At 32.6% G+C, this 25,068-nt stretch overlaps 13 protein-coding genes across 13 annotated transcripts; 7 read left to right on the top strand and 6 right to left on the bottom strand.

The window, feature by feature from the left end:
* Window positions 1-55: 55 nt before the first annotated feature.
* Window positions 56-2,578, bottom strand: DFA_03325 (uncharacterized protein; the record flags this gene model as incomplete). The annotated part of the gene is made up of 5 exons (XM_004362873.1): window positions 56-369; window positions 446-1,132; window positions 1,535-1,622; window positions 2,102-2,120; window positions 2,487-2,578. 5 exons carry the CDS (start codon window positions 2,576-2,578, stop codon window positions 56-58), a joined length of 1,200 nt encoding a protein of 399 aa, XP_004362930.1.
* Window positions 2,579-2,774: 196 nt separating this feature from the next.
* Window positions 2,775-4,699, top strand: DFA_03324 (uncharacterized protein; the record flags this gene model as incomplete). Its single annotated transcript, XM_004362872.1, has 2 exons — window positions 2,775-2,793; window positions 3,192-4,699. The coding sequence occupies 2 exons, from the start codon at window positions 2,775-2,777 to the stop codon at window positions 4,697-4,699; spliced, it is 1,527 nt and encodes a 508-aa protein (XP_004362929.1).
* A 274-nt stretch (window positions 4,700-4,973) lies between these two features.
* Window positions 4,974-7,222, bottom strand: DFA_03323 (uncharacterized protein; the record flags this gene model as incomplete). The annotated part of the gene is made up of 4 exons (XM_004362871.1): window positions 4,974-5,644; window positions 5,727-6,124; window positions 6,360-6,894; window positions 7,057-7,222. The coding sequence occupies 4 exons, from the start codon at window positions 7,220-7,222 to the stop codon at window positions 4,974-4,976; spliced, it is 1,770 nt and encodes a 589-aa protein (XP_004362928.1).
* Window positions 7,223-8,123: 901 nt separating this feature from the next.
* Window positions 8,124-10,455, top strand: gbqA (G-protein alpha subunit family protein; the record flags this gene model as incomplete). Its single annotated transcript, XM_004362870.1, has 4 exons — window positions 8,124-8,758; window positions 8,828-9,424; window positions 9,513-9,961; window positions 10,046-10,455. The coding sequence occupies 4 exons, from the start codon at window positions 8,124-8,126 to the stop codon at window positions 10,453-10,455; spliced, it is 2,091 nt and encodes a 696-aa protein (XP_004362927.1).
* Window positions 10,456-10,735: 280 nt separating this feature from the next.
* DFA_03321 (uncharacterized protein) lies at window positions 10,736-12,350 on the bottom strand (the record flags this gene model as incomplete). Its single annotated transcript, XM_004362869.1, has 4 exons — window positions 10,736-11,591; window positions 11,681-11,802; window positions 11,871-11,990; window positions 12,162-12,350. The coding sequence occupies 4 exons, from the start codon at window positions 12,348-12,350 to the stop codon at window positions 10,736-10,738; spliced, it is 1,287 nt and encodes a 428-aa protein (XP_004362926.1).
* Window positions 12,351-13,504: 1,154 nt separating this feature from the next.
* Window positions 13,505-13,823, top strand: DFA_03320 (uncharacterized protein; the record flags this gene model as incomplete). Its single annotated transcript, XM_004362868.1, has 3 exons — window positions 13,505-13,649; window positions 13,743-13,779; window positions 13,808-13,823. 3 exons carry the CDS (start codon window positions 13,505-13,507, stop codon window positions 13,821-13,823), a joined length of 198 nt encoding a protein of 65 aa, XP_004362925.1.
* Window positions 13,824-14,019: 196 nt separating this feature from the next.
* DFA_03319 (uncharacterized protein) lies at window positions 14,020-14,163 on the top strand (the record flags this gene model as incomplete). The annotated part of the gene is made up of 1 exon (XM_004362867.1): window positions 14,020-14,163. One exon carries the CDS (start codon window positions 14,020-14,022, stop codon window positions 14,161-14,163), a length of 144 nt encoding a protein of 47 aa, XP_004362924.1.
* A 446-nt stretch (window positions 14,164-14,609) lies between these two features.
* DFA_03318 (uncharacterized protein) lies at window positions 14,610-15,953 on the top strand (the record flags this gene model as incomplete). Its single annotated transcript, XM_004362866.1, has 2 exons — window positions 14,610-14,699; window positions 14,784-15,953. 2 exons carry the CDS (start codon window positions 14,610-14,612, stop codon window positions 15,951-15,953), a joined length of 1,260 nt encoding a protein of 419 aa, XP_004362923.1.
* A 135-nt stretch (window positions 15,954-16,088) lies between these two features.
* Window positions 16,089-16,759, bottom strand: DFA_03317 (uncharacterized protein; the record flags this gene model as incomplete). Its single annotated transcript, XM_004362865.1, has 2 exons — window positions 16,089-16,145; window positions 16,235-16,759. 2 exons carry the CDS (start codon window positions 16,757-16,759, stop codon window positions 16,089-16,091), a joined length of 582 nt encoding a protein of 193 aa, XP_004362922.1.
* Window positions 16,760-17,326: 567 nt separating this feature from the next.
* crlE (G-protein-coupled receptor family protein) lies at window positions 17,327-19,254 on the top strand (the record flags this gene model as incomplete). The annotated part of the gene is made up of 8 exons (XM_004362864.1): window positions 17,327-17,549; window positions 17,631-17,718; window positions 17,798-17,929; window positions 18,014-18,387; window positions 18,416-18,474; window positions 18,763-18,900; window positions 18,966-19,078; window positions 19,203-19,254. The coding sequence occupies 8 exons, from the start codon at window positions 17,327-17,329 to the stop codon at window positions 19,252-19,254; spliced, it is 1,179 nt and encodes a 392-aa protein (XP_004362921.1).
* A 301-nt stretch (window positions 19,255-19,555) lies between these two features.
* On the bottom strand, window positions 19,556-21,873 carry DFA_03315 (proliferating cell nuclear antigen family protein; the record flags this gene model as incomplete). The annotated part of the gene is made up of 9 exons (XM_004362863.1): window positions 19,556-19,567; window positions 19,599-19,750; window positions 19,846-19,881; window positions 19,951-20,017; window positions 20,088-20,199; window positions 20,283-20,375; window positions 20,417-20,533; window positions 20,623-20,686; window positions 21,837-21,873. The coding sequence occupies 9 exons, from the start codon at window positions 21,871-21,873 to the stop codon at window positions 19,556-19,558; spliced, it is 690 nt and encodes a 229-aa protein (XP_004362920.1).
* Window positions 21,874-22,243: 370 nt separating this feature from the next.
* Window positions 22,244-24,053, top strand: nramp1 (solute carrier family 11 member 1; the record flags this gene model as incomplete). Its single annotated transcript, XM_004362862.1, has 3 exons — window positions 22,244-22,423; window positions 22,554-23,661; window positions 23,743-24,053. 3 exons carry the CDS (start codon window positions 22,244-22,246, stop codon window positions 24,051-24,053), a joined length of 1,599 nt encoding a protein of 532 aa, XP_004362919.1.
* A 446-nt stretch (window positions 24,054-24,499) lies between these two features.
* Window positions 24,500-24,970, bottom strand: DFA_03313 (uncharacterized protein; the record flags this gene model as incomplete). The annotated part of the gene is made up of 1 exon (XM_004362861.1): window positions 24,500-24,970. One exon carries the CDS (start codon window positions 24,968-24,970, stop codon window positions 24,500-24,502), a length of 471 nt encoding a protein of 156 aa, XP_004362918.1.
* Between the last annotated feature and the right edge of the window lie 98 nt (window positions 24,971-25,068).

Genomic DNA, 25,068 nt, shown 5'->3' with positions numbered 1-25,068 from the left:
AAATAGAATAAATAGAATATACTAAACCATAATAATAATTAATTATTGGTTTAGGTTAACGATCTAAAATGGATTGTTGATGATGGTGAATTGAGGGTGGAACCATTTGTTTTAAGATTTGTTTAAGGAATATGGCTGGATAGGGATCGTTGTTAAAGTATGATTCAACGTCCAAGTCAATGTCATAGACCTTTTTGTGGTAATCGATGATAATGTTTTCATAGACTGATTTCAAATCAGTCATTTCGTATCCCGATAACCAAGCGAGACCGGGTTTCCAAACAGGAAATATGTTTAATATTCTTCTGGTAGCTGCAATTGATGCACTTGCCAAAATTGATGGTTTTATAGTTTTATAATTTTGTGGACCTACAAAACCAAAACAAACAAATAAACTTATTAGTTTTCTTTTTTCTTTTTCTTTCATATAGAATACTATACATACAAAATAATACTACATCACTAATTTGACCAATAGTTTTTTCAAACTTTGACATCCATAAAGTGAGATTTGGACCCATATGGGCATTGATTAGAAAGTCGGATGCTTCCATGGCACCCAACATTAAATAATCTAAAAAGTGAGAGCATGTTATAGGAAGTATGTTCCATTCGATGGTGACAAGGATATCTTGTTGCATCTCGAGGACATTCTGGCAGGTGTAGGCATTGCCAGCATAGTCACACAACGATTGAATGGTTGTGTTTATAAAAGTTTCTTCAGATTTGATGGCCAAATAGATGGCAGTGATGGCCGCTAGTTGGAGTTTATCTCGAGGCAGTTCCTTTCGGGCAAGAAATGTATCATAGATATAGACCGATGTCTCCAACGTCGTACGGTACAGATCGAGTGGGTTGCTAGCATACCAAATAAAATAAATGACTCGGCTTCGACTCTTGTCATACATGGTGCTATATGCTTGTGATATGGAGTGTTTGAGATTCCGTTCCATCTGTTTTACTTCCTTGGCTCGGGTGGTTTCGTAAAATTCAGAATGCTCCTTTTTCAATCGATAGATTTCATCCGATGGCCTAATAAAACTGGTAATGTATGCATCTCTTTCCGGTGCATCCAATGTTTCCAAAAATGTTTCAAAATTATTTGGTAATCCAAAGCAGTCCATCATCATCACTTGTACAAAAAAAAAGATGTAATAAATATATTAAATTTATAATTATAAATATAATGGTACAGATTATCTGTTATACAAAGTAAGTAGAAGTAGTAGAGGTAGATGTAGAAGTAGTAGGAGTAGAAGAGGGGGTTTTGTTGTTTTTTTGGTTGATTAAAATTTTTGGGATTTAAATAGAATGATGATGGAAATGGGAGAGATAAATATTAAAATTTAATCTTTAAATTCCTAGCAAACGAGATGGATGATGGGTGATAATGAGAGAAGGGGGTATCCCAATAATGTAAAAGAGAATTACTATAGTTGTAAAATAGGTGGTTGTATGGTTTGTTTGTCGTTGGTAGGTTTGACCAGAAGAAAAAATAAAAAATAAAAAATAAACAAAAAAAAATAGATGTTGCTTAGCAACTCTCTGTCTGATGATGATGATAATGGTCTTTGGGGTTGGAGTGTGGAGATTTGATATCCAAAATTGGTTGGATGAGTATTCTACAATAAAAAAAAGAGTGTCCAGAATTAAAGATGATTCCACTTTGTCAAGTAAGCCCTTCTAAAAACAAAACAAGTAATTTTTTAAAATGGATGAGAAGCACTTTGTTTTAAAAATATAGAATATGTGTATATGGTAATAGTTGTTTATGGGTACTACTATTTGTATTTTAAGAGGAAGGAGAAGAAGGTATCGGAAGAATTTTCCAGAAAGGGGATAAAAATGATGATGACGATGAATACTTGTACTGGTGCTGTTGGGGAGTTCCAACACTCCCTCCTCTAAAAATATGTTGTTGAACAATGTTATAATGTTATGACCAAGAAAAGCAAATTGTGGATGGAGAATTTCTCCATCCCTCTTGACAAATTACATTCAATTTTTGAGGTTTGCACTACCAGTAATAGCGTGATGGTTTTTCAAAGTTGGCAGGCACTAGTACTGTGAGACCATTCTGTCAGGCTAGATACATACATACATACATATTATTATTGGAACTGTAGATACAAATACACTCACACACACACCAAGCAGACAGACAGACAGTAAGGAGGAGAAGGAAATATTAATATTAAAGTTTGGCAAACAACAACCAACCAACCAATATTCATATTATCAATTTATTGGATATGTTGGTGACAATGTTTGATATTATCCCATGTTGACATCTCATCAGCTGAAGGGGGTGTATGAGGGTACTAGATGTAGCATCATTATATAATCATATTGTGGTAGTAGTAGTTGAACAAGAGTGATGGTTGGGGATGAGGAAGTGGAAGTGGAGGAGGAAGATGAGGAGGAGGAATAGAGTGATTCAAACTAGGTCAAAAGGTACTTTAGCCATCCTCTTTTAAATAAAATACTTTAATTTTCTGATTCCACCCACCAACCATCCACTCTCACATTCATTCATATCACTAGTACTACAAACCATTTTTACACATTCATTTTCCATATTCATTGGTATCACTACCAATATTATGATGATGCCCGTACTTGTACATAGTTTAGATGCTTAGAACCCCCAAAACAACACATATAATGACACTCCAAACCATTGGGGTGTGTGATCATCCAAGGGAGGAGGTGGAAGAACTTTATTTTCAACCACGACCCCCTCCTCTCAACCATTTTAAAAAATGATGTGAAAAATGGGTGGCCACAATCATAGTATAGTTAGGATGATGGATGGACTATGAATTTAGTACAGATCCAACCCCATCTTTTAAAATATGTTTTTTTTATATTCGACAGAGAGTTTGGTAGTACTATGCTAATTCTCTGTCTGTAGTTCACTTTTAAATGTCTCAATCTATGAATAATCTTTAAAGAGTTGTCATTTTATATTTTATACATACTAATTTTTATATTTTTTAACTTTAACCTTTGAACCATCTTTCTAGAGAGGCACAGGAAACAACGACCAATCAATCTTTGAGAACTAAATCTCCCAACCTCTCTCCCCTCCTATGATCAAATGGAGTATACTATTAGAAATAATAATAATAATATTCTTTACCTAAATAATCATCATCATCAAAACAAGAATTATATTTCTAACAAACTAGATCCTCCAACTTCTAGTTTAAGTGAGGAAGACAAAGATGATTTGAACAACAACGACAACAACAACGACAACGACATCAACAACAACAATCTTGATGACCAATTATTATTGGCAAAAACTCAATCAGACAAATTCTCAAATACCCATCAGTCTAAAGATTTGTTGTTATACACTGAAACATTAGAAGACCAAGAGAAAGAAAAAGAAAAAGGAAATCAACACCTAAAAGAGATAGAGTATTATGAAAATAATAATAATTTAAATCGAACCACCACCACAACATCATCATCATCATCAAACTCGAATAATACTATTCCCACATATTCATCTTTTTTTGACAATCAACAACAACAAAATCTAGAAATTTGTGATACTACTTTATCTTCTTCTTCGTCGTCGTCGCTATCACCCTGTTCATCACCTTCTTCTATCTCCTTTTCTTCACCTCCATCGTTGATACGTGGACTTGACAATAGCAATCTACTCAAAAAGGATTTGACTACTGCCAATCAATTCTGTCTAGGTCAAGGTAGAACCACCATACCATCATCCCATACGACAATCACTAGTTCTCCACCATCCTTACAAGATACTTCTTCTTCTTCTTCCCCAAAGAAGAATAGAAAGAGAATCAATCCAAATCACATAGAAGAAGAATCATCAGAACCTATTGCAACTTTTAAATCACCTGTTTGCCAATTGTTAAACAAATTCAAGAAACCTTGTAAAAGAAGAGGAAAGTGTCCATTTCACAGCTCAGAAGGAGGATCACTATCCAAATCTAAAAGTATGGATGAATTGGATATTTTCCAAGACCATAGTCAGCACCTACAAAGTAGATTTGATCCAGAGACTGGATTTGAAGATTTTGATGAAAATAATCAATCCTCACAAGTTTTTGGTGGTTTCACACAAGAAGACGAACAAGACAACACCCATTTATTGTTAGATGATCAAAGTTCAATCAATTCCTCTTCCACCTCTTCCTCTTCTTCTTCTTCAGATTCGGATTCATCAACTCCAAGTTTATGCTCAACTATAATTGTCAGAAATTCAAATAGTAGCAGTCTAGATTCATTCCAAAGTCCCAGTGAACCAATTCCATCTCAACCATTCTCATTATCAAGTTCTGTACAAATTCCTCTCCCATCACATAGATTTAGACATTATACATTAGTTGAAGTAAGAGCAATGAAATATTTAAAGACCAAACTAGAAAGAAAAGCTCAAGACCAAGCATTGGCATTATTTTATCAAAGACAAGTTCATCCTCAACATGCCTATTTCAGTCAATTACCAGAACAAGTATTTTATCCAAATCAACAAATTCCATATTTGGATCCCCATCACCAACAACAATCATATCTCTTATTCCAACAACACCAACATCAAAATCATGTTGTTCCAATTCGTCCATCATACCCTCCTCATTCATCTCATGGAGTTCCAAATTTATTTTATACACCAAACTCTTCTTTCTATGGTCTCCCAGCTCCTCCTCCTTCATAGGATAATACTACTTATTATTATCAAATTCTTTGATATTTTGTAAATAGAATATTAATATTACCAACTTGATCAAGTCTCATGACCTTTTTCCAATCTTTTTCCATTCACAATTTGATATTATGTAAATATTTTTAGATTTTAGAATAAATTTACCCAACATATATTACAATAAATACTATAGTAATTATTATAATATCATATCAATATATATATATATATAATTAAACTTTATAAAGTAAAGGTTTTTTTATTTATTTTTATTTGTTATTTATTATTATCTATGTCTACCTCTATCATCGTAATATCTATCTCGACTACTACCACTGCTGCTACTACTGCTGCTACTATGGCTATCTTTATAATCTCTATGATCTCTATCTCTTTCCCTTTCTCTGTCTCTATGACTATGATCATAATCTCTTCCACTACTACTACTGCTGCTGCTACTACTTTCTTTATAATCTCTATCCTTGTAATAATCTCTTCCACTGTCCTTGTAATCTCTACGATCTCTGTATTCTTTATCACTACGGTCTCTGTAATCTCTGCTACCGCTTCCACTGCTACTTTCTTTATAGTCATCCCTATAATCTCTATCTCTCTCACGATCTCCTCCCCTGCTGGATTCATAAGGATGATAACCATGTGATCTAGACGATGAAGATTCGTATGATCTTCTTTCATCTTTTGATGGTCTACCATTGCCACCACTACTACTACCACTTGATCCGTGGTCTCTTTCTCTACTATTGTCTCTTGACTTTGTTTCCCTTTGTTGAGATGATCTTCTAGAGTTTGGATTACTAGTTGTTGATTTTACATCATCCAGTTGTTTGGTTTCCAATCTGACTTCATAACGATCTATTTGATCTTGGTCAATTTCAAAAGGAGAAAAACAATTTGGACATTGTCTTGGTAGTCTACTATAAACTCTATCCTTGAAACCTAAATATTTAGTTGGAAATGATAATGATAATTAATAAATAATAAATAAAAGTAAGTTATTTCCAAAACCTCAAAAACTTACATTTAAAATCAAAACAAACACCACAACATGGTGTAGTAAAAGATGAATATTCAATATTCTTGTTACATAAATGACAAAATTTAAAATCATTTTGATTGTATTTATCTTGGTGTTGTTGTTGTTGTTGGTATTGTTGTTGATATTGTTGTTGATATTGTTGTTGTTGTTGTAATTGTTGATATTGTAGTTGTAGTTGTTGAAGTTGTTGTTGTTGTTGTGAAATGGAATCATAGTTTGTGGTGGTAGTTGGTGAGTTGGTTGAAACTGGTGAATCTCCACCAGCAGCTGGTTGATCACGCAAAGGTGATTTATTATTAGTTTCCACAGCAGGTGAATCTTTGTGTTCCTTTCTTTCCTCGTTTGCAATCACAGCCTTTGCCATCTTTGCAAAATCAGATCTGATTAGAAAAAATAAAGTAAAGTATAAGAATTATGTGATAATTTTGATTGGGGAAAGGGAGGAGAGATAGAGTTTGGATTGAGAATAAATAATAAATATTTATTTTATTTTTGGAATAATAATAATCATAATCATCATCATCATCATAACAGCCACCATTATTTCTCCTACAAATTGAAAATTTCAAAAATATAAAGATGATAAAGATAAAGAAGAAGAAGAAGTATACATACTCATGAGTTAGGACTACGGCTACACCACCACCACCTGGCATGAGGACAGTTGATGAACCAACTTGACTTGGTGGTCCTTGTACCTGACGTAGGAAGATCTTGGGGATACCAGACGCCTTTTTAGCCTTTTGATAGTTGAAATTGGGGTCATTGTTGGTTGGACATTGGTTGATATAGTGGCCTGGTTGGTGGCATCTGTGGCAAATATAGGAAGGGGGAGGAATGACAATACGGTCAGTTGGAAAGGTGTGTTGACGATGATGGTGTCCAGGTGGAGCACGAGCCTGACTATTGAAACCAGCCTGTGTTGTTAGCAATGCATTGATACGTGCATTCTCTTGGTCGTTTGGAGAGGCAAGTGGATCGTTTCCAAAGTCTTCTTTGACAATCAAAGGTGCAGGTGCACTGCTCACCGGTTGTTGTGGTTGTAGCTGAGCAGATATATTGGTCAATGACTTGCTATGAGTTGATACGGGTACACGACTAACTACCAAACTAGTATTTTTTGGTATTAAAAAGGATTCATCTCTGTATTCTATATATATATAGGAATGGAGACACAAAAAAATTAAAGGGAAGGGATTCAAAAGTAAGTATTACTGCAGTTCAATCTGTATTTAAACAAACAAAAATATAATATATAGAAAACAAAATAGATGATTCATATTTATCATGATATCTATAGAGGATGACCTACCTTCATTTGATTGAGCATTTGTAATTAAAAGATCAAAATCTGTTGATTTACCCAACTTTTTCTTTACAACAATGATCTTTTTTAGCTCTCCTACTGCTATATGTGATCCTTCAAAAGAAACAGTATCGTAGTCTTTTGCACTCTTAAATTTAAAATGAACAGACATTGTTATTGATTTATTTTATGTTATTTTAATAATAATAATAATATAGTATATGTAGTACGAATAAGTAGGTAGTTTAAACGACCACTACTACTCTTCTTTTCTTTTCTGTTTTTCTTTTTCTTCTTCTATCTAATGTATCTATCTATCTATCTTCTATCTATCTATTATCCTCTCGAGAAAGTGAATGAATGAATGCTATTTATTTGTTTATTAAAAGTTGTTGATGAGGTTGTTTGTATACAAACTAATTATGAGTGAGAAACAAATTTTGAGGTGACAAATCCCAAAAAAATTAATAAAAAAAAATAAATAAAAATAATTTTTATCCTTCCAAATTACTATTTTCCACCTTCTTCATTATCGAATAAACTATTCATTTCTGAAAATAAATTTATACACGTATAATATTATATTATTATTTGTTTGATAGATTTTTTTAGATTATCAAATATACATTCTCATTCTCAAACATGATGATGAAACAGGTATAAGTTAGTTTAGTTAGTGTCCAGACACTTCTAGAAGATTGAAATGCATGGGAATGAAGTCAAGTGGTCGGTCAGTATCCAGAGTCCGAAAATGATAGTCATCATCAACACAATCAATCTGTTGGCGATTTCGATATAAATGTACATAAAAAGCTTGTGTTTCAAACACACTCTCTCTCTATTACCACACTGTTTACTATTGACCTTCCCCCACCTCTCTCTCTTTTGCAAACACTAACCAATACATCATAAAAACATGAATCAATACAAAAACTAGAACATACATAGTATTACTAGTAGTACTTGTTCCCATATTTCTAATCATTTATCAACATCCATCATCTTTATAGAAATATATATATATCTATCTATTTAATTTAATTAATGCACCTTTTTGAAAAAAGGGGGTCAATATGATCAAATCTATTCCAACCAATTCAAGCAGTAATAGCAGTAATAGTAGTAATAGTAGTAGTAGTAGTAGTATTAGCAATATTGATAAATGTAATATTGATAATGATATGCAAACATTCCTCAACAAACAAGAACAAGAGGATGGAGATGGAAATGGAAATGGAAATGGAGATGGAATGACAGTGTCACCGACTAAACTAGAGTATGACCAACAACAACAACAACAACAACAACAACAAGGGTCGACTGGATGTCAGACATCCACGCCACCAACGACAACAACTATTAACATTGGAACCACGACAGCCGATGAAATGGCACAGGTAGAGTTATTGATCAGTCATCACCATCATGTTCGTAGTCATAGTAATGGTAATAGTAACAATAGTAATAATAACCATGGTGGTAGTACAAGTAGTAGCAGTAGTAGTGTCCAAAACATCAAACTATCTCAGACACCAGTGTTATCATCTGCATCTACACTATCACCTCAACACTCTTCTCTATTGTCTGTGATGGATGGTGCAGTAGACCAAACTGAAACACTCAAAGAAGAGTTGAAAAAGAGATCGATCATAGCCAACCAGCTACGAAAGGAAAGGATGAGAGTATCAATATCAACTGCATGTAGAGAGTATGTATTAGTAGTAGTGTAACAATACTAAAGATTAAGACTACTAACATTGATTGATTGATTTTATAGAATAATAGAATATATGGAAATAATAGATGACCCATTTGTAAATGATTATCACAACAATCCATTTAAAAAGGCGAGTAAGGTGACTGTTGACAAACACGCCAAACACAATGTGGATGGTGTGTTGGCACTTCGAAACTACAATGAAATGATTGCATTGGGAATGTCAAATTGTAAATTGGATCTGGTGCTGCGAGGCATAAAGACACACAGTGGAGTAAATGATATTGATAGACACTGGTACAATAATTATATGGTCGATTGTGCAGTATCCGTGTTGAGACTACTCGCCAAACAAGTCGTCGATCAAATGATCATCAAACAAAATCAACAACATGTCCCTCCCCATCTACAGAGTCAGCAGCTACCACACCCAACACCACCACTACAATTACAAAGTGGTGTGTTATCAGAATCTAGGAGAAACGAAATCATTGCCAAACTATCAAAAATTAAAGACGATGCATACACTGTCAGACCTCTACCACAACAATCACTATTGGATTTGAGATTATTTTGGAATGATCCATCTGTCCAATCTATTTATTCAAATCCATCATTTAAACATTCTTTACCAATTTATCTTCAACATGCAATAGAGTAACTATAGTTAGACAGTCTGTCAAAAAGGGAGAGATAGATCATCACATGATTCTAATTTATTTATTTATTTATTTATTTAAAAAAGAAATTATTCGATTTTAGAAAGAGTATTTATTGGTAATCTTCAAAACAATAATAATAATCATAATAGTAATAATAATAATAGTAGTAATAATTTAAATAATAGTAATAATAATATGGAAATTAAAAGATTTGAAGATAGTGATATATTGGATCAAATTATATATTCTAGAAATACAATACCAGAATACTATGTAATGAATGAAATAAGGATTACCGATATATCATCCATGTTGACTAGTCACCCATCATCATTGACTGAAAAATGGATTAAAGATTTTAGTGATGCCAAGGCATTTATTTGGTGTTGTTCACTTGCAAGTTTCAATACTACATCATCTGATTTCCCACCATTCCTCAATCCAGTCGAAATAACTAATCCATCATCTGTACTAAATCGAAAGAAATTACTTACCCTAAAACCTGCCTTGTCAAATATATCTTTAAATTCTGGTATGTTAAACAAATCAACTGTTCTCTATTTTAAACCAAACAACATTTTAATTATTTTTTATTATTTATTTATTATTTATTTAGATGTAACAAGTCCAATACTAAGTCCAATAATAAGTCCAAGAAAAGAATTAATGAGTTCACCAAGTCTTAATAGTCCGCCTGTAAATAGTTTAATTAAATCAATACAACTATTCAAACTATTATCAAGTCAATCAAATGTACCAGCCATCATTGTTCTCACTGAAAGAGAAGGGTTTAATGAAAAGATTAAAAATGCTATCGATTTTAAAACTCTATTTCCAGACTACAAGGGAACAAACAAGGACAATCATGCGATGATTGAATTTATAAAACAACAATTCAATCCACCCAATGCAGCCAAATCCGTAACATTCCATATTTCAAACTTTGATGGCAAGGAAGATATCAAAATAATATCAAATGTATTGTTTACAATTCAAACTCAAGATGTTGTTGATGTATTTATTTAATCAAAATAAAATAAAAAAAAGAAAGATGGAAAAAGGACAGTGTCAACTCTCTCTCTCACTATTATATATATATATAATATATTACATATTAATTCCTTTATTTTTGGAAGATGATTGTTTGTTGTTGTTGTTGGATTTGGGGGGAGAAAGAGGGATTAGTAAGTTGGCTAATTATTATTATTATTATTTGTGTGCCTAGGCATTGATATTATTGTTGATCTGTTTGATTTTTAATATATATTATTCTTTTGGTTTTCTATTATCTATTATTTAAATATTTTTAAATTGCACGTTTCTTTGGTGCTGGGAAATCTTTATCTTGTCTCTTTCTCTTTTGCTCATATTCTTGATCATCCTCCTCATCCTCCTCGTCATCATCATCATCATCTCCTTCACTAATGATTTCTTCTTGTCCAGGTTGAACACCTTGACTTCTAAGTTTTTTGTAGTGTTCAACAATTTTATCTTCATCATAATCACTTTCTTCCTCTTCCTCTTCGTCTCCATCTTGGTGAACGTCTTCGTCGTCGTCTGATATCTCTTCCTCGCTTTCACTCGATGGTTGGTAGTCTGGATCCTCCTCTGCCTTGTTATAATTGCTTAACAACTCTGCGACGGATGGTCTTTGTTGTTGTTGTTGGGTGGTATCATCGTCAGAGTCATCTGTAGAGTCAGTATCGGAATCCTCGTCGTCATCGCTATGATAGACTCTAGTTGAAGTGGTAGTTGTGGTTGTAGTGGTGGTAGTTTGGTATGATTGGGCATCATCATCGTCGTCGTCGTCAGAGTCGTCCGAGTCTTGACTGTCATCCTCATCATCGCTGTCGTCGTACTGTTGCACGATTTGTTTTTGGTATGATGGGTTTCTTCTTAGATAATCGAGTCCGTCTGAATTGGACTGTTCCTCTTCATCGTCGTCTTCAGAGTCGTCCTCATCCCCGCCGACCTGTTGTTGGTATTGTTGTTGTGGCAATGATTTCTTGACTGTCTTTCCATTATGACCGTTGGCTGCTTCCTCATCCTCTTGATCATCTTCATCGTCATCGTCATCACTATAATCATCATCGTCGTCGTCATCTTCAGAGTCATCATCTCCATCCGAATCACTCTCTGAATAATCGTATTCCTTTCCATCCCTAATTACAATCAATCAATCAATCAAATAATGTTAATCCATCTGTCCAATATAATGTATCTATAACTATAGTAGTAGCAGTAGTCTTACTTGTAATAACCATCCAATGCAACCAACGAACCAATCATTTGAAACAAATTTTGTGAATAATCTTTCAATGTGGTGACAGGGCATCCAAACAAATCCAAATATTGAAGTGAAGTTAAATGTTTCTAAACAACAAAGTATATATAAGTAAACCGCAATAAGTGTAGAGTTATCCTGATGGGTGGATACTTACTAAAGGCAAAAGATCCTCTAATGTTTTAATTTGATTTCCGCTAAGACTTAATGATCCCAAGTTTGTAAAGCCCGATAATGCAACCAAACCTCCTGATATTCTATTATCATTTAACTCAAGCTAGAAGAAGAAGTGAGAAAGAACAGAAATAAGTAAACAGAGTATTAAGAAAAGAGACACATGTGTCAGTGTCACCTGATCTTTTTTTTCCATTGTAATAATAATCATTTATGATGACTACTACTCTATGTGTGTATGTATATAAATATATATATGGATAGTAGATCATACCTTTTTGAGTGTAGGTAAAGGTGGTAGTGTTTCGATAGATTGTAAATGACAATTATTTAATGACAATTTCTCCAACTTTATGAAATGCTTTAGATCTGATAACTTTTGAACTCTTCTTTGATCGAGAACCAATTGTTTTAATTCCTTTGGATCTTGATCACGAATAATTGATTGTATAGCTGCATCCATCTTTGATAAATATATATATTTATAGTTGTTATATGTGAAGAAGGAGAAGGGATTATACTACTATTATTGTTTTCGGGTAGTATTGCTATATTGAATCGATAATATGATGCTGATGATATGTATATTATATAGTACTCTAACTATATTATATAATCAAATAAATAGTCTTCTACTATTGATAACTTTAGTGTGAGGGCGAGAAACAAAGAGAGTGAGAGGAGGATGGAAAAAAAAATGGTTTGAATTTTTTAACGGTCTCATTTTTTTTTTATGAGAGGAGAGAAATCAATTTACCTCTGTCTCTATCTCTCAACATTATATTTTTGTGGAGGTAATATGTATCTATATATATATATGATTACACTTCACTACTATTACTACACTACTCTCACACGACTGTATGACATGTGTATCATATTCTTTTTTTTTTTTTTGTTTGTTAGTGAATAATCCTATTTTACGATCTCTCTTTTGATTAAGCTAAACATGTTAACTTTTGCTCTCTATGTCTTTGCTCTCATTTATAACTACTATTATCTCTTTTCTTCTCTCTCTCTATCTCTCATATTAATTTTTGTAATAGAAATATTATTATTATCTCGATCTCAAAAGAGATAAAATGTAAAGAGATAAAATAGTTGTACGTGTAGTAATAATAAAAAAAAAGAAAGAGATAAGTTTTGTTCGTGACAACCAACTTTCGGAAGAGAGAAGACAAAAAAAATTGAATTCTCAGTAATGTCACTTTCCCAAAGAATCCACTTTGCACTTGGTCATACCTCTTTCTTTGGCATGGAGTGGACACGTCCTGAATAAAAATGGGTGTCATTGTTTTTATCATGTCATGATGTTTGGGAAGCTGGCTGCCATCTCCTTATCATATATACCAACAGAGCCTGACAATAATCCAGTAGTCCAATATTGGGATAAAAATGTCCTGGAAATCAAGCTCATCCTACTCCACTCCCATTATTTTTGAGCAGTGTGACGCCAAATTTTCAGTGAAACCACACTTTTTTTTTTGATTTTTTAAAGGGAAAGGGCACCAATAAAGTATCTAAAGTTGATGAGCAAAAAGACATTAGTTATATTAATTAACAATATACAAAGATACAATAACAATATTTATACACTATAACAGCAATAATTGAAGAATGCAAGCAGCAATTGAAAAGTTACTCTCACAAGGAATTACAAAGGTTGAAGTCGTCGACAAAAACGGTTCATCACTTACAAAGTCTGAAGGTTTCGGAGGTTTACCTCAATCTGAAATCAAAACTATTGTCAATGATTTAGAAGGTAACATAGATTTTAGACTAGTTTATCTCTTGAATGAATGAATGAATGAATGGATGATTATTAACTCTTACTTGTTATTTAACTTTATAATAGATCCATCAAAGGCATCTGCCGTTATTTTCCTTGGCCGGTAAGTTTGAGTTTAATGATTAATATAGAGAATTGATTGATTGATTGTTGGTTTGGCCAATAGTCTCTCTCTTTCTCTCTATTCTCTCTATTCTCTATAATATTAATATTGTATTGTTTATTAATCACCATCCTTTTTCATTTCCTTTTCTCTCTTTCCAATTATTATTATTATTGGCAAATGGATGGATAAATCAATTTGGATTACGATCGTAGTAAATACCCATCACTCCATAACACAATGACAAGTATCACAGCCAAGCTTGGTCCAGATGGAGTTGTCATTGTCAAGTCTGGCAACCACATTGTCATTGCCTATCACAGCAACAAGGTTAATTCTCAAAATGCTCTCATTGCCACTGAAGCATGTGCCAGATCATTTTAAATCATCATAGTCACCATCATTCAAATCAAGTATAATACCAACCACAAATCACACAAATCACACAATCCATTATTTATTCATAAACTTTAATAAAACCTATTTTATTATTCCCAATCTCACTCTTTTTTGGTTTTTTATATTTGCAGCTTGTGCTGCGTCACCTGAACATGTTGCATAGTCACAAGACGCAATTTAACTTCATTCATTTATTTATTTATTTATTTATTTATGTATAATTGTCAATAGATATACATTACAGTTACACTTCCATTCCTTCTTAAAAGATTATATTCAATATAAAGGAATTATCACAATCGATCGATCGGTCTACTACAAACAAACAAACAAAAGGAAAGAGAATAGTTAGTCATAGTCAGTAACAGAACTATAGTTTGTACTACTTAGGTTTTACTTTCAAGAAGAACTAGAAAAAGAGACAATAAATAATGGCAAACCCAGCAGCCAAGAGAATTATGAGAGAGATACAAGAAATGCAATCGGATCCATCTCCAGATTATACAGCTGCACCATTAGAGGTAAGAGAAAGGAAGAGAGGAAAAGAAGAAGAGAAGAGAAGAGAAGAGAATAATATGAATTAATGCATTGATTATAATATATAGGATAATATGTTTGAATGGCATTTCACAATAAGGGGAGCAAGTGGAACTGATTTCCAAGGTGGAATTTATCATGGTCGTATCATTCTCCCTGCAGAGTATCCTTTCAAACCACCCAATATCGTATTGTTGACACCAAATGGAAGATTTCAAGAGGGTGCAAAGATCTGCTTGTCGATATCGGCGCATCATCCAGAGACATGGATGCCATCGTGGAGCATTTCTACAATTTTGATTGCATTGATTGGGTTCATGCCAACAGAAGCTAATGGTGCAGCTGGTGCTGTCGAATACCCACCAGCAGAGAGAAAGTTATTGGCAAATGCATCGTTACATTGGAGTTGTTCAAAGTGTGGAGTACATAATAGAACAGCACTACCAAAGATTGAAAAGGCTCCAACTACTGATAATAGTAGTAGTACTACAAGTACAACTTCAACTACATCAACTACTTCTACATCATCAACTACTACTGTTGATACTGGCTCATCAGATGATGTTATTGATGCAACCAAAGAAGAACAACAACAACAACAACAACAACAACAACAACAACAACAACAAGATAATACTAATAACAATCAAGAAGAAGAGATTAGTAATGTAAATAATAATAATAATAATAATATAAATGATGGAGAACAACTCAACTCAATAAGAGCCGAGCCAAAACCAATAGAGGCCAATGAATCAACAGTGGATACAAAACATTTCAATACAACTAATTTATCAACGTCGTCACCATTATCATCCACTACTCCTCCCATTCAAACTCAAATTACAACACCAAAGCCAATGGCACCAAAATCTACAACACCACCACCACAACAACAATCCATATCTACAACACCTACCAAGTCTTCTACAACACCAAAACCAATGACACCAAAATCTACAACACCACCAGCGGCAACCTCTACACCAAATAACAATGGTTCACCTAGATTGGTATCAAATACTCTACAACCACCAGCAGCAACAACAGCTGTGGCTGCTGGTCAGGTGACTAGAAGAAATATTGCAGCAGATCCAGTGGTAGCAGCAGCAGCGGCACCAGTTCAAGCCGCCAATCAAGCTGTAAATTCCCCACCAAGCACAACTAGTCTCGATAGACTTATTATCATTGTATTTGTTATATTCCTTATTCTTTTATACAGAAAGTTTTTCTATTAAAACTTTACATACAAAATAGGTTGGTCAATGATCAACCTTTTTTTATATTCACCTCCCTCCTCTACTCCTCTTCTACCTCCTCCTCTTCCCATACATCATCGGGTCTCGTATATGTATATATATATTTAATTTAAATTAGATTCGAATAAATGATTGAGGCATAATGACAAAAAAAAAATTTAATTGGGCAACCTGGAATGATTTGGAACCAATCCCTTTGTTTTTTTTTGTGCCCATCCATATATATATATATTCCAATTCAACGCATCTCTGTTATTTACTATTATTAAATATATATCCATGTTGTTTATTATTATTTCTTTGCATATAATTTTTGAACTCTTTTCCATAGCTTGTTGAATACGTTGTTTTTGTTGTTCCTCTTTTTTAACCTTTTCTTGTTCCTTGTTCTCCAATAACTTAGCCTTGAGCTTCTCTTCCTTGGATACTCTGTCTGCCTTTTCTTGTTCTTCACGAATCTTTTGCAAACGTTGTTCCTCCAAAGTTTTGTCTATAGATATTTGTACACGACTCAACACTTCCTGTGGTATCGAGTTTCTGTCGTGATCGGCGATCATTTCAAACTTGAACAAGTTCTTCATGTTCATATTTTTCTTTGGGTTGAATTGATATTCGCTCTTTCTACCGATACGTTCGGTCGTCAACAATGTATCCATCTTCTTTTTAAAGTCCATCGAACTTGGGAAGAGATTACTAGCTCTTGAAAACTCCCATAGTTGCTTTCTAGTAAGAGCTCCTTGTAATTTAAGTGTTGATAAAATAACTGAATATGAATTGTAGTTCATTCTTTACTACTAAATCTATCTATCTATCTATATATTTGTTGTCGTTTTCGTTGTTGTTGTACGTTCAAATATGATATGATCTAAACCAATCTATTGTTATTGTCGTGTATATATATACAAATGGAGTGTATCTTTGTTTGAATAAGAGGATGGATGAAGATGATAGAAAACGACTGTGCAGTAAGTATACTTTGAATGTTGCAAACTCTTTAGCATGTTGATCACAATGATCGTGTGTCATTATCCAAAAAATATTAAAAAAATTGAAAAAACATGTTGGACGAACTTTGCTTGTTTCAATCATCAACGAGGAGGAGAGTAATTGCTATGACCACCCCCCATCATCTCCTACAACACATTTCTTATTAATAAATCTTAAAACATACATATTTATTTATTTACTACTTACTACTACGGCTACATACCTATCTATAGAATAGAAGTACTACAATCAATCAATCAATCAATCAATCAATCAATCAATCTATCTATCTAGTACCTCAACCAATCAATCTATCAACTTAACTTCAAACCCTCAACTAATATATACATCATTATCAATAATAGATGACATCAGATAATGTACTTACAGCAAAGATATTCGAATTAGTGTGCTATATACTATCGATCATAGGATGTATATTTATCATATTCCATTTCTTTTGGATAACGCTCTTAAGAAATAGTTATTCAAGAATCATTATCTATCCAACATTTTCTATTCTTTTGTTTAATTTTGTAACTTTTCCATTATTCCTATCACCAGAAGTCGTAGGATTGTATATAATCAGTATGTCACACAATTTAACAAAAACAACATTGTAACATTATATATTATTTGTTTTATACTAACTATTCTATTTGCTCTTAGGAAATACTTATTTATGTTTTGCACAAGCTGCTTTAACTCAACTTAGTATAGTTTCCAATTTTCTTTGGTCAGTTGCCATCTCTATAAAGTATGTTTTGAAATGATCAACTATTTAATTGAATGGATGGATAACTAACTTAATATATTAATTAATTAATTAATTATAGTTTATTATTTTTATGTTTCTATCCTGCCAAAGATATTAAAAAGAATGATAAATTATTCCATGTATTTATTTGGGGTATTTCCATTTTAATCATAATATTAACTAGAACTCATCTTGGTGATGATGGGAATGAGTATGTATAAATAATATTAATAATAATACATTATATTTTTATTATTATTATTTGGTTAATTAATTAATTATTTTTGTTGTTTAGATGTAGATATGTTAATCAAAATGATGAAGTAAAATTTATAATTGATGCATTATTTTTTGGATCAATTATGTTATTTAATTTGGTTGTACAAATGGTTACATTGAAACAAGCATACAATGGTACTTTAAGACCATACTATGAAACCAAATCCTTAATGAATAACGATGAAAAGAGAAATACCACCAAAAAGATTGTTTGGAGATTAATGTTTTATCCGGGTGTCTTGTCGATTTGCTACATGATGCTTTTGGTGCTACACATCTTTATCTTTACTCGTTACAAGATTAGCGAGGAGCACTATCGTACACCACCTCCTCCAGACTATGGTGTTGAGGTTTTGACCATCATTGCCCGTGGACTATTTGTATTGCAAGGTTTCTTCAATGCCATCTTTTATTTTAGAAGTTCAAAACTACGAAACAACTACAAGAAATACAGAATATTTAGGAAAATATTCTGGAGTTATGAAGATGAATATGAAAATTTACCTTATCAATCAATCATTTCTCAACCAGATACATATTAAAAAACTAAAACAAAAAAAAAGAAAAAGAAAAAGAAAAAACAAAAAGACTATAGGCAATTCTCTTTTTTCCCCATCCATCCCAACCCCTCCCCCTCCTCCCCTCATATATACAAATAAATACTTCATTGTAATAATGAAGATCAAAACATATATATTATATATTTATTTCTAAATCACAACAAGTCAAATCATTAGTTTATTATTATTTTTTTTTTTTTTCAAGTCATCCGATGTCAAAAAGACGAAAACCAAAGTGTCATTGTTAAATTCAGATATTAAAAGAAGAGATAAGAGCATGTCAAGTAATACTACAAAGTGGTCTCAAAGAGTAGCACAATCATTAAGTCAATGTACTGCAGAGGTATATATATTATTAGTTAAAATAGAATGTCAACTTTTTCTAACCTTTGACACATCATCTCTTAGTCAGCATTGTATGCATCATGTGTTATTAAACATATTGATGATATTGAAAAGAATGCTTGTAATATAGAATTTCAAAAGTTTAAACAATGTATTGCTAAACATGCTGTCAAAAAGTAATAGGCTACTTCTCAGAGAGAGTCTATTATCACAACTTTATTATGAAATTTGCAAAATGAAAAAGATAGTATAGTAGCTAAGTATAGTGTGAATGTTGTGTAGCCTTTTGATCATTTATAGTAGCATGATCACCCTAATGGATATCTATAATAATGGAGCAAGAAAGAATTGAAAGCAACTAGATTGGAGACTGATGCTTTAACAAAAACACATTAGATTGTCACAAAACAAGATAGATAGACATAAAGATAATAATAATAATAATAATAATAATAATAATAATAATAACATACATAAAAGTGAAAGGGCTTTTTGGGCCTATTTGTAAAAGGCATTCTTTGGAACTAAACTTTTTCAATACATTTCCAATCTTGAGGAAATAATTATTCCTTAATTCAATTTCAAACTTGGATTTACTAATGATTTGAAGCTCCTTGGTTCTCTTTAGGGATTGGTTATATATATATAGGTAATTAATGAATAATCTATATATTTGGATATCATAAATCGACATACATTTTTATGCAAAGTCATACTTGATTTTACAATACTATCATTGGCTTCAAAACATAAACTATTTTCATCAACTTTTAACCATAATCTATTATCACCAAATGATTTTAATTCACCTATAATATTTTTAAATAATATACATGGTAAAAGTATTTCTATTATTTAAAAAAAAATTGATAGATAGATAGATAGAAGTAAAAAGGATGTATTGGGTAAGGGTTAGTCTGTTGAATCAACAATTAATATTTACCACATTCATATTTAAAATCTGGATCCTTGTATTGATCTTTTTAAAAAGGAAATAATAATATTAATTTAAGTTGGATCATATAATAATAATAATAATAATAATTACCAGGAGATTGTAAAATCATTTCTGGAAAAGAATGATGTGTAATAAAACCAGATGGATTAAATATAATCTAATAATAATAACAACAATTGTTAGTATTACGTAAAATGAACGTGGTGTGGATTGTTGTTTATAAATACCAATTCTAATTTATCACCTGGATACTTGAAAGCAATTTTTTCAACTTTTCCAACCTTTTTTAAAACCTTGTGAATCATATCTACTTTTAAAACAAACAATACTGGTTTCAAACTAGATTAAAAATGATAATTTTCCATCAACTTGTCAGTCTGAATCTTTGGTTTTCTTTTTTTCTAATTTTCTAATATACAAACATATGATAATCGGTAAACATTGATCTCTCTAATCTAACATCAATATAAAGTACTTGTGATGCTTTTATAAACACAAATGAACATGTTAGATAACTATATATATGATATGACCAACAAAGTCATCACTAAAACACATACGATCAAATCCAGTTAAAGACCAACCCTTTTCATTAATTTCAATGTTGACCGAATCTAAAAAGTCATTGAGTAATAACAAGTTTGATATAACCAAACCAGCTCTTTCATCATCACTAGTGAAGATAGATAGATAGATCGATAGGAGATTGGTCAGTCAATAACACAATTGATAATTCTAAATAAACTGAAACTGGTTACATACACTATTCCTTTGAATATATCTTCCATAATGACTAATAGATTATTACTACTACGACTATCTATGTCTTCAAATCAAACAACAATGAATACAAATACATTACATCATTCAGCCAGCTTGTCGATAAGTTGGGGTGTATCATATTTTTATTATCCAATACAATAATTTTTACTAACCAAGTTTTTAATTTAGATGAAGATGGTGATGATAAAAACGATCATAATCATAACCCCCACCACACATTCCCATCGATCATGGTTATTATTCTCAACTTTGGACCAGAAAAATCATTGTAATAATCTAATCTAATCTAATCTTTTACTCCATCCACCTAATTGATACCTACCCTACCCTACCTGTTTAAGAACAGGTTTAAAATAGATACAACAAATAGTTATGTGTATGTTTGACCTCATATTTGCATTGGCAACAACTTCAATTTGCGAATCGATGGGTTCGAGAGGAGGGGGTGAAATTGTCGTTTGACAAGGATTCTGCCCACAGGCATCGATCACATTAAAAGTAATCAAGACAAAGACAAAAAGAGTGATCATTGTCAACCTATTCAAGAAAAGAAATCTAAAAAACTGGTGGGGCTTCCCAAAGTTTGCCCTCCACATTTCCCAAAATACTCAAATTGTCGATTGTTTAAACCTCCCTATTACCAGAGCTACCTCTGCAGTGACAATATAACGAGCGTCCCGATATTTTTGATGTCGATTAAATTATTAACTTCTTTTTTTTTTTTAATACCAGAAACGAAGTGCATTCTTACTGCCATTGCAGGTATTTAAGCAATCAATCAATCGATTCAAATTGAATAATTAACCTAGGTCACAGTTGCATTATTTATTTATTATCTCTATCTCTTTCTTTCTTTTGTGATCACACACATATAATAAAATTAATCACTATTATAAAAGATCTACATCCCAGTCATCCGAATTTCTTCTTTTCCTATTTATATATCCTTATATCATCATCTTCTTTTTCTTCTTTTACTTTTTGTTCCGTATGTTCTTTAAATATCTTAGTCATATTCATCAATCTTACCGAACAAACCCCATCAAAAAAATCAAGATCATTGTCGAATTCGTTTTGTGCCGACCGATCGTCTTTTCATTGTTAGCCATCTAAATTTCAAGCTTGCTTGTATTCCATTCATCCAGCCAACTTCCAAACTTTCACACACACACCCTTTAGCATAATCGACATACACTCCTCCCCCCTAATACGAACTTTCTTTTTACACATAGTAATTTCATCACAATACCATTATATTTATAACCATCATTTGATTGACTTTTATATATACATACAAATAATATACTAAATATATAACATACACAAATAATATAAATATAGTTTTTGGTAAGTTTATTTATTTATTTATTTATTTGACAATGATCCTGGCCTGGATTGAGGAGGGAGGAGGATACCCCATAAAAATAATGGATAATTCTTCCCTCCCCTTTGGCGACATTTGTTTTTTAATATAAAAAAAAAAAAAAAAAAAAACGAACCGCATATGGACAACAGAGAGTTCTAGAAAAGTTTATATTTATACCCTATATCTATCTTTATTCTTTCTATTTCTATTTATTTATACATAATGTAGAATAGAATGGCACCTAGAACTGAACAAACAGCATATGATACAATGCCAACTAATAATAATAACGATAGTAGGAGAAATAGTCTAGCCGCCGACGATAATGGCATACTCATAGAAAATGTTTATACAAGCGACAAACAAAGAGACCCATTGGTCGAAGTCCCCGGTATGGATGATATACCAGAAGATGTATGTATCCAAAAAAAAGACAAAAGATATATAATCACACTCTTTATTATTGAATCATGATCGTGTTTAACTATCCATTTATTATTATTATTATTCAATTATAATGTGAACCTTTCTTTCTTTTCCTTAGGAAATATTTAGTTTTCGAAAGTTATGGTCATTTACAGGACCTGGTTTCTTGATGAGTATAGCGTATTTGGATCCTGGTAATTTGGAGAGTGATATTCAGGCTGGCGCAACGGGTGGGTATTCGTTGTTGTGGGTGTTGTTGTGGTCGACCGTCATTGGTTTGTGGCTACAATTTCTTGCCAGCAGGCTGGGTGTTGTAACGGGCAAGCATTTGGCCGTGCATTGTAGAGAGTACTATCCAGTGGTACCCAGAATATTACTGTGGATCATGACCGAGTTGGCCATCATTGGCTCTGACATTCAAGAGGTTATCGGCACTGCCATTGCAATTAGCATTCTGTCACGAGGCGCTATTCCATTGTGGGCTGGTGTCTTGATTACCGCCGCCGACACATTCACCTTTTTACTACTCGAAAACTATGGCATCCGAAAACTAGAGGCATTCTTTTGTGCACTCATCACGGTCATGGCCGTCAGCTTTGGTGTAGAATATATCATTGCTAAACCCGATCAACTACAAGTGTTGCGTGGCGTAGTCGAGCCGTACGTCAACCACTCGAACCTCGCGGAAGCGGTGGGTATCCTCGGTGCCGTCGTCATGCCACACAACATCTACCTTCACTCTGCATTGGTACAGTCGAGAAAGATCGACCGATCGAGCGACATCCAAGTTCGCACAGCCAACAAATACTTTAACATCGAGTCGAGTATTGCTCTGTTCATCTCATTTGTCATCAATCTTTTTGTGGTTGCTGTCTTTGGCACTGGCTTTCTCGGCGAGACTATTGGTCTCTCTACCGCCGCCGATTTCCTCGGCACCAAGTATGGAGAGGTTGCAAGATACATTTGGGCCATCGGTCTCTTGGCTGCAGGCCAATGCTCGACCATGACTGGAACCTACTCTGGTCAGTTTGTCATGGAAGGGTTTTTAGATCTAAAGATCAAGCCTTGGAAGAGACTATTGATCACTCGATGCAGTGCCATCGTTCCTGCCATTGTCGTTGCCATTCTCTCAAACACTCATCTCGACTCTCTAGATGAATGGTTAAATGTACTCCAATCTGTTCAACTTCCATTTGCTGTATTACCAGTACTTTATTTTACCTCTAGTATGTATCAATATATAAAAATCAAAAGTCTTTAAAATAATAACTAACCAAAAATCAATCAATTCTCTATTATTATTTTAGGATCTGAAGTAATGGGAGAAAAGTTTAAAAATCATTGGTTAAATAATATTGTAGTTAGACTTTTATCATTAATTATTATCGCCATCAATATCTATTTAATTGTCATTTTTGCAACACAAATTTCAACATCTGGCTGGATGATTGCCGTCATGATCATTGGATTCCTTTTCTATTTTTCATTTATTATTTATTTGGCTCTTGGAGTTGAAAACTCTAACCGAATAGCCAAACGTATCAAATCAATTTTCTCCTCTTCCTCTTCTTCTAACCAACAATATGAAAATGAAAGATTGATCATCAATACTCAATAAGAATATAATTTAATATTATATATTTATTAATACAAACCCCTCCAAATTTAAAATAAATAAACATGTAATTTATTATATTTTTTTTCAGATATATATGTATAATTAGAGAAGAGATGATGAGATTACCAATTAATTGTTTTCATTTTAATTTATTGATTGAATAAACAAATTAGAATTTATATACAAGTCGTATTATTATTATGTATTGACATTATTGTTTTAAAGTAGTTGTGTGTGAAATAGATTGAGTAAAAATGGCGTACTTGTTGTGAAAAAGAGAGAAACACTTTTGAAATGATTGTTTAAACATTCCTCTTTTTCATTTAGTCCCATTCCATAGTGATGATATCTTTTGTTGCTACTTTAAATTTGTGTGTATGTGTTGGAGTATGAAATTCATCCAAATGTGTTTTTGTTGTTATGGATGATTGTTGAGGAGGATACAGTTAATAATATAATCCAAAATCATTTTTGGATTGATCTCCAGAGTTGGAGTTGGGATTGGAAAAGAAGTTTGGTGTGTCATTGGTCAAAAGTGATTGTGAGATGCCAAGGGATTGTCCATCCAATTTGGATGCCTTGAAATCAGATTGACGAAGTCCAAGCAAAATATCTTGATCAAGGAATGTTTGTAAATCCTTGTTATCCTCTACCAAACCTTGGATAGAAGTTTCTTCTTTAACATATGGAACTGATGTAGTTTGAATTGGTTGTTGTTGTTGTTGTTGTTGTTGTTGTTGTTGTTGAACATAAAATTGTTGTTGTTGTTGTGGTTGTTGTGGTTGTTGTTGTTGAATTTGTTGATTAGTGGAATTGGTGTTATTATTACTATTAGTATTAGTGTTATTAAAAGTAAATGGTGAAGATGCCAAAGAATCCAAACCAAAAAGATTTCCGTTTGAAAAATTGTTTGGCATGGTATTATTTTGTTGTTGTTGTTGTTGTTGTTGTGGTTGTTGTGGTTGTTGTTGTGATTGCAATAAAGCAGATATTAAATTAGAATTCAAACTTTGTG

This window comes from Cavenderia fasciculata, assembly GCF_000203815.1.
Source record: "Cavenderia fasciculata unplaced genomic scaffold Scf_Dfasci-G-b-205a01.r1-3, whole genome shotgun sequence".
Taxonomy (NCBI): domain Eukaryota; phylum Evosea; class Eumycetozoa; order Acytosteliales; family Cavenderiaceae; genus Cavenderia; species Cavenderia fasciculata.
Note: the sequence above shows the minus strand (reverse complement) of the source record. Positions and strands in the feature narration are given on the sequence as shown.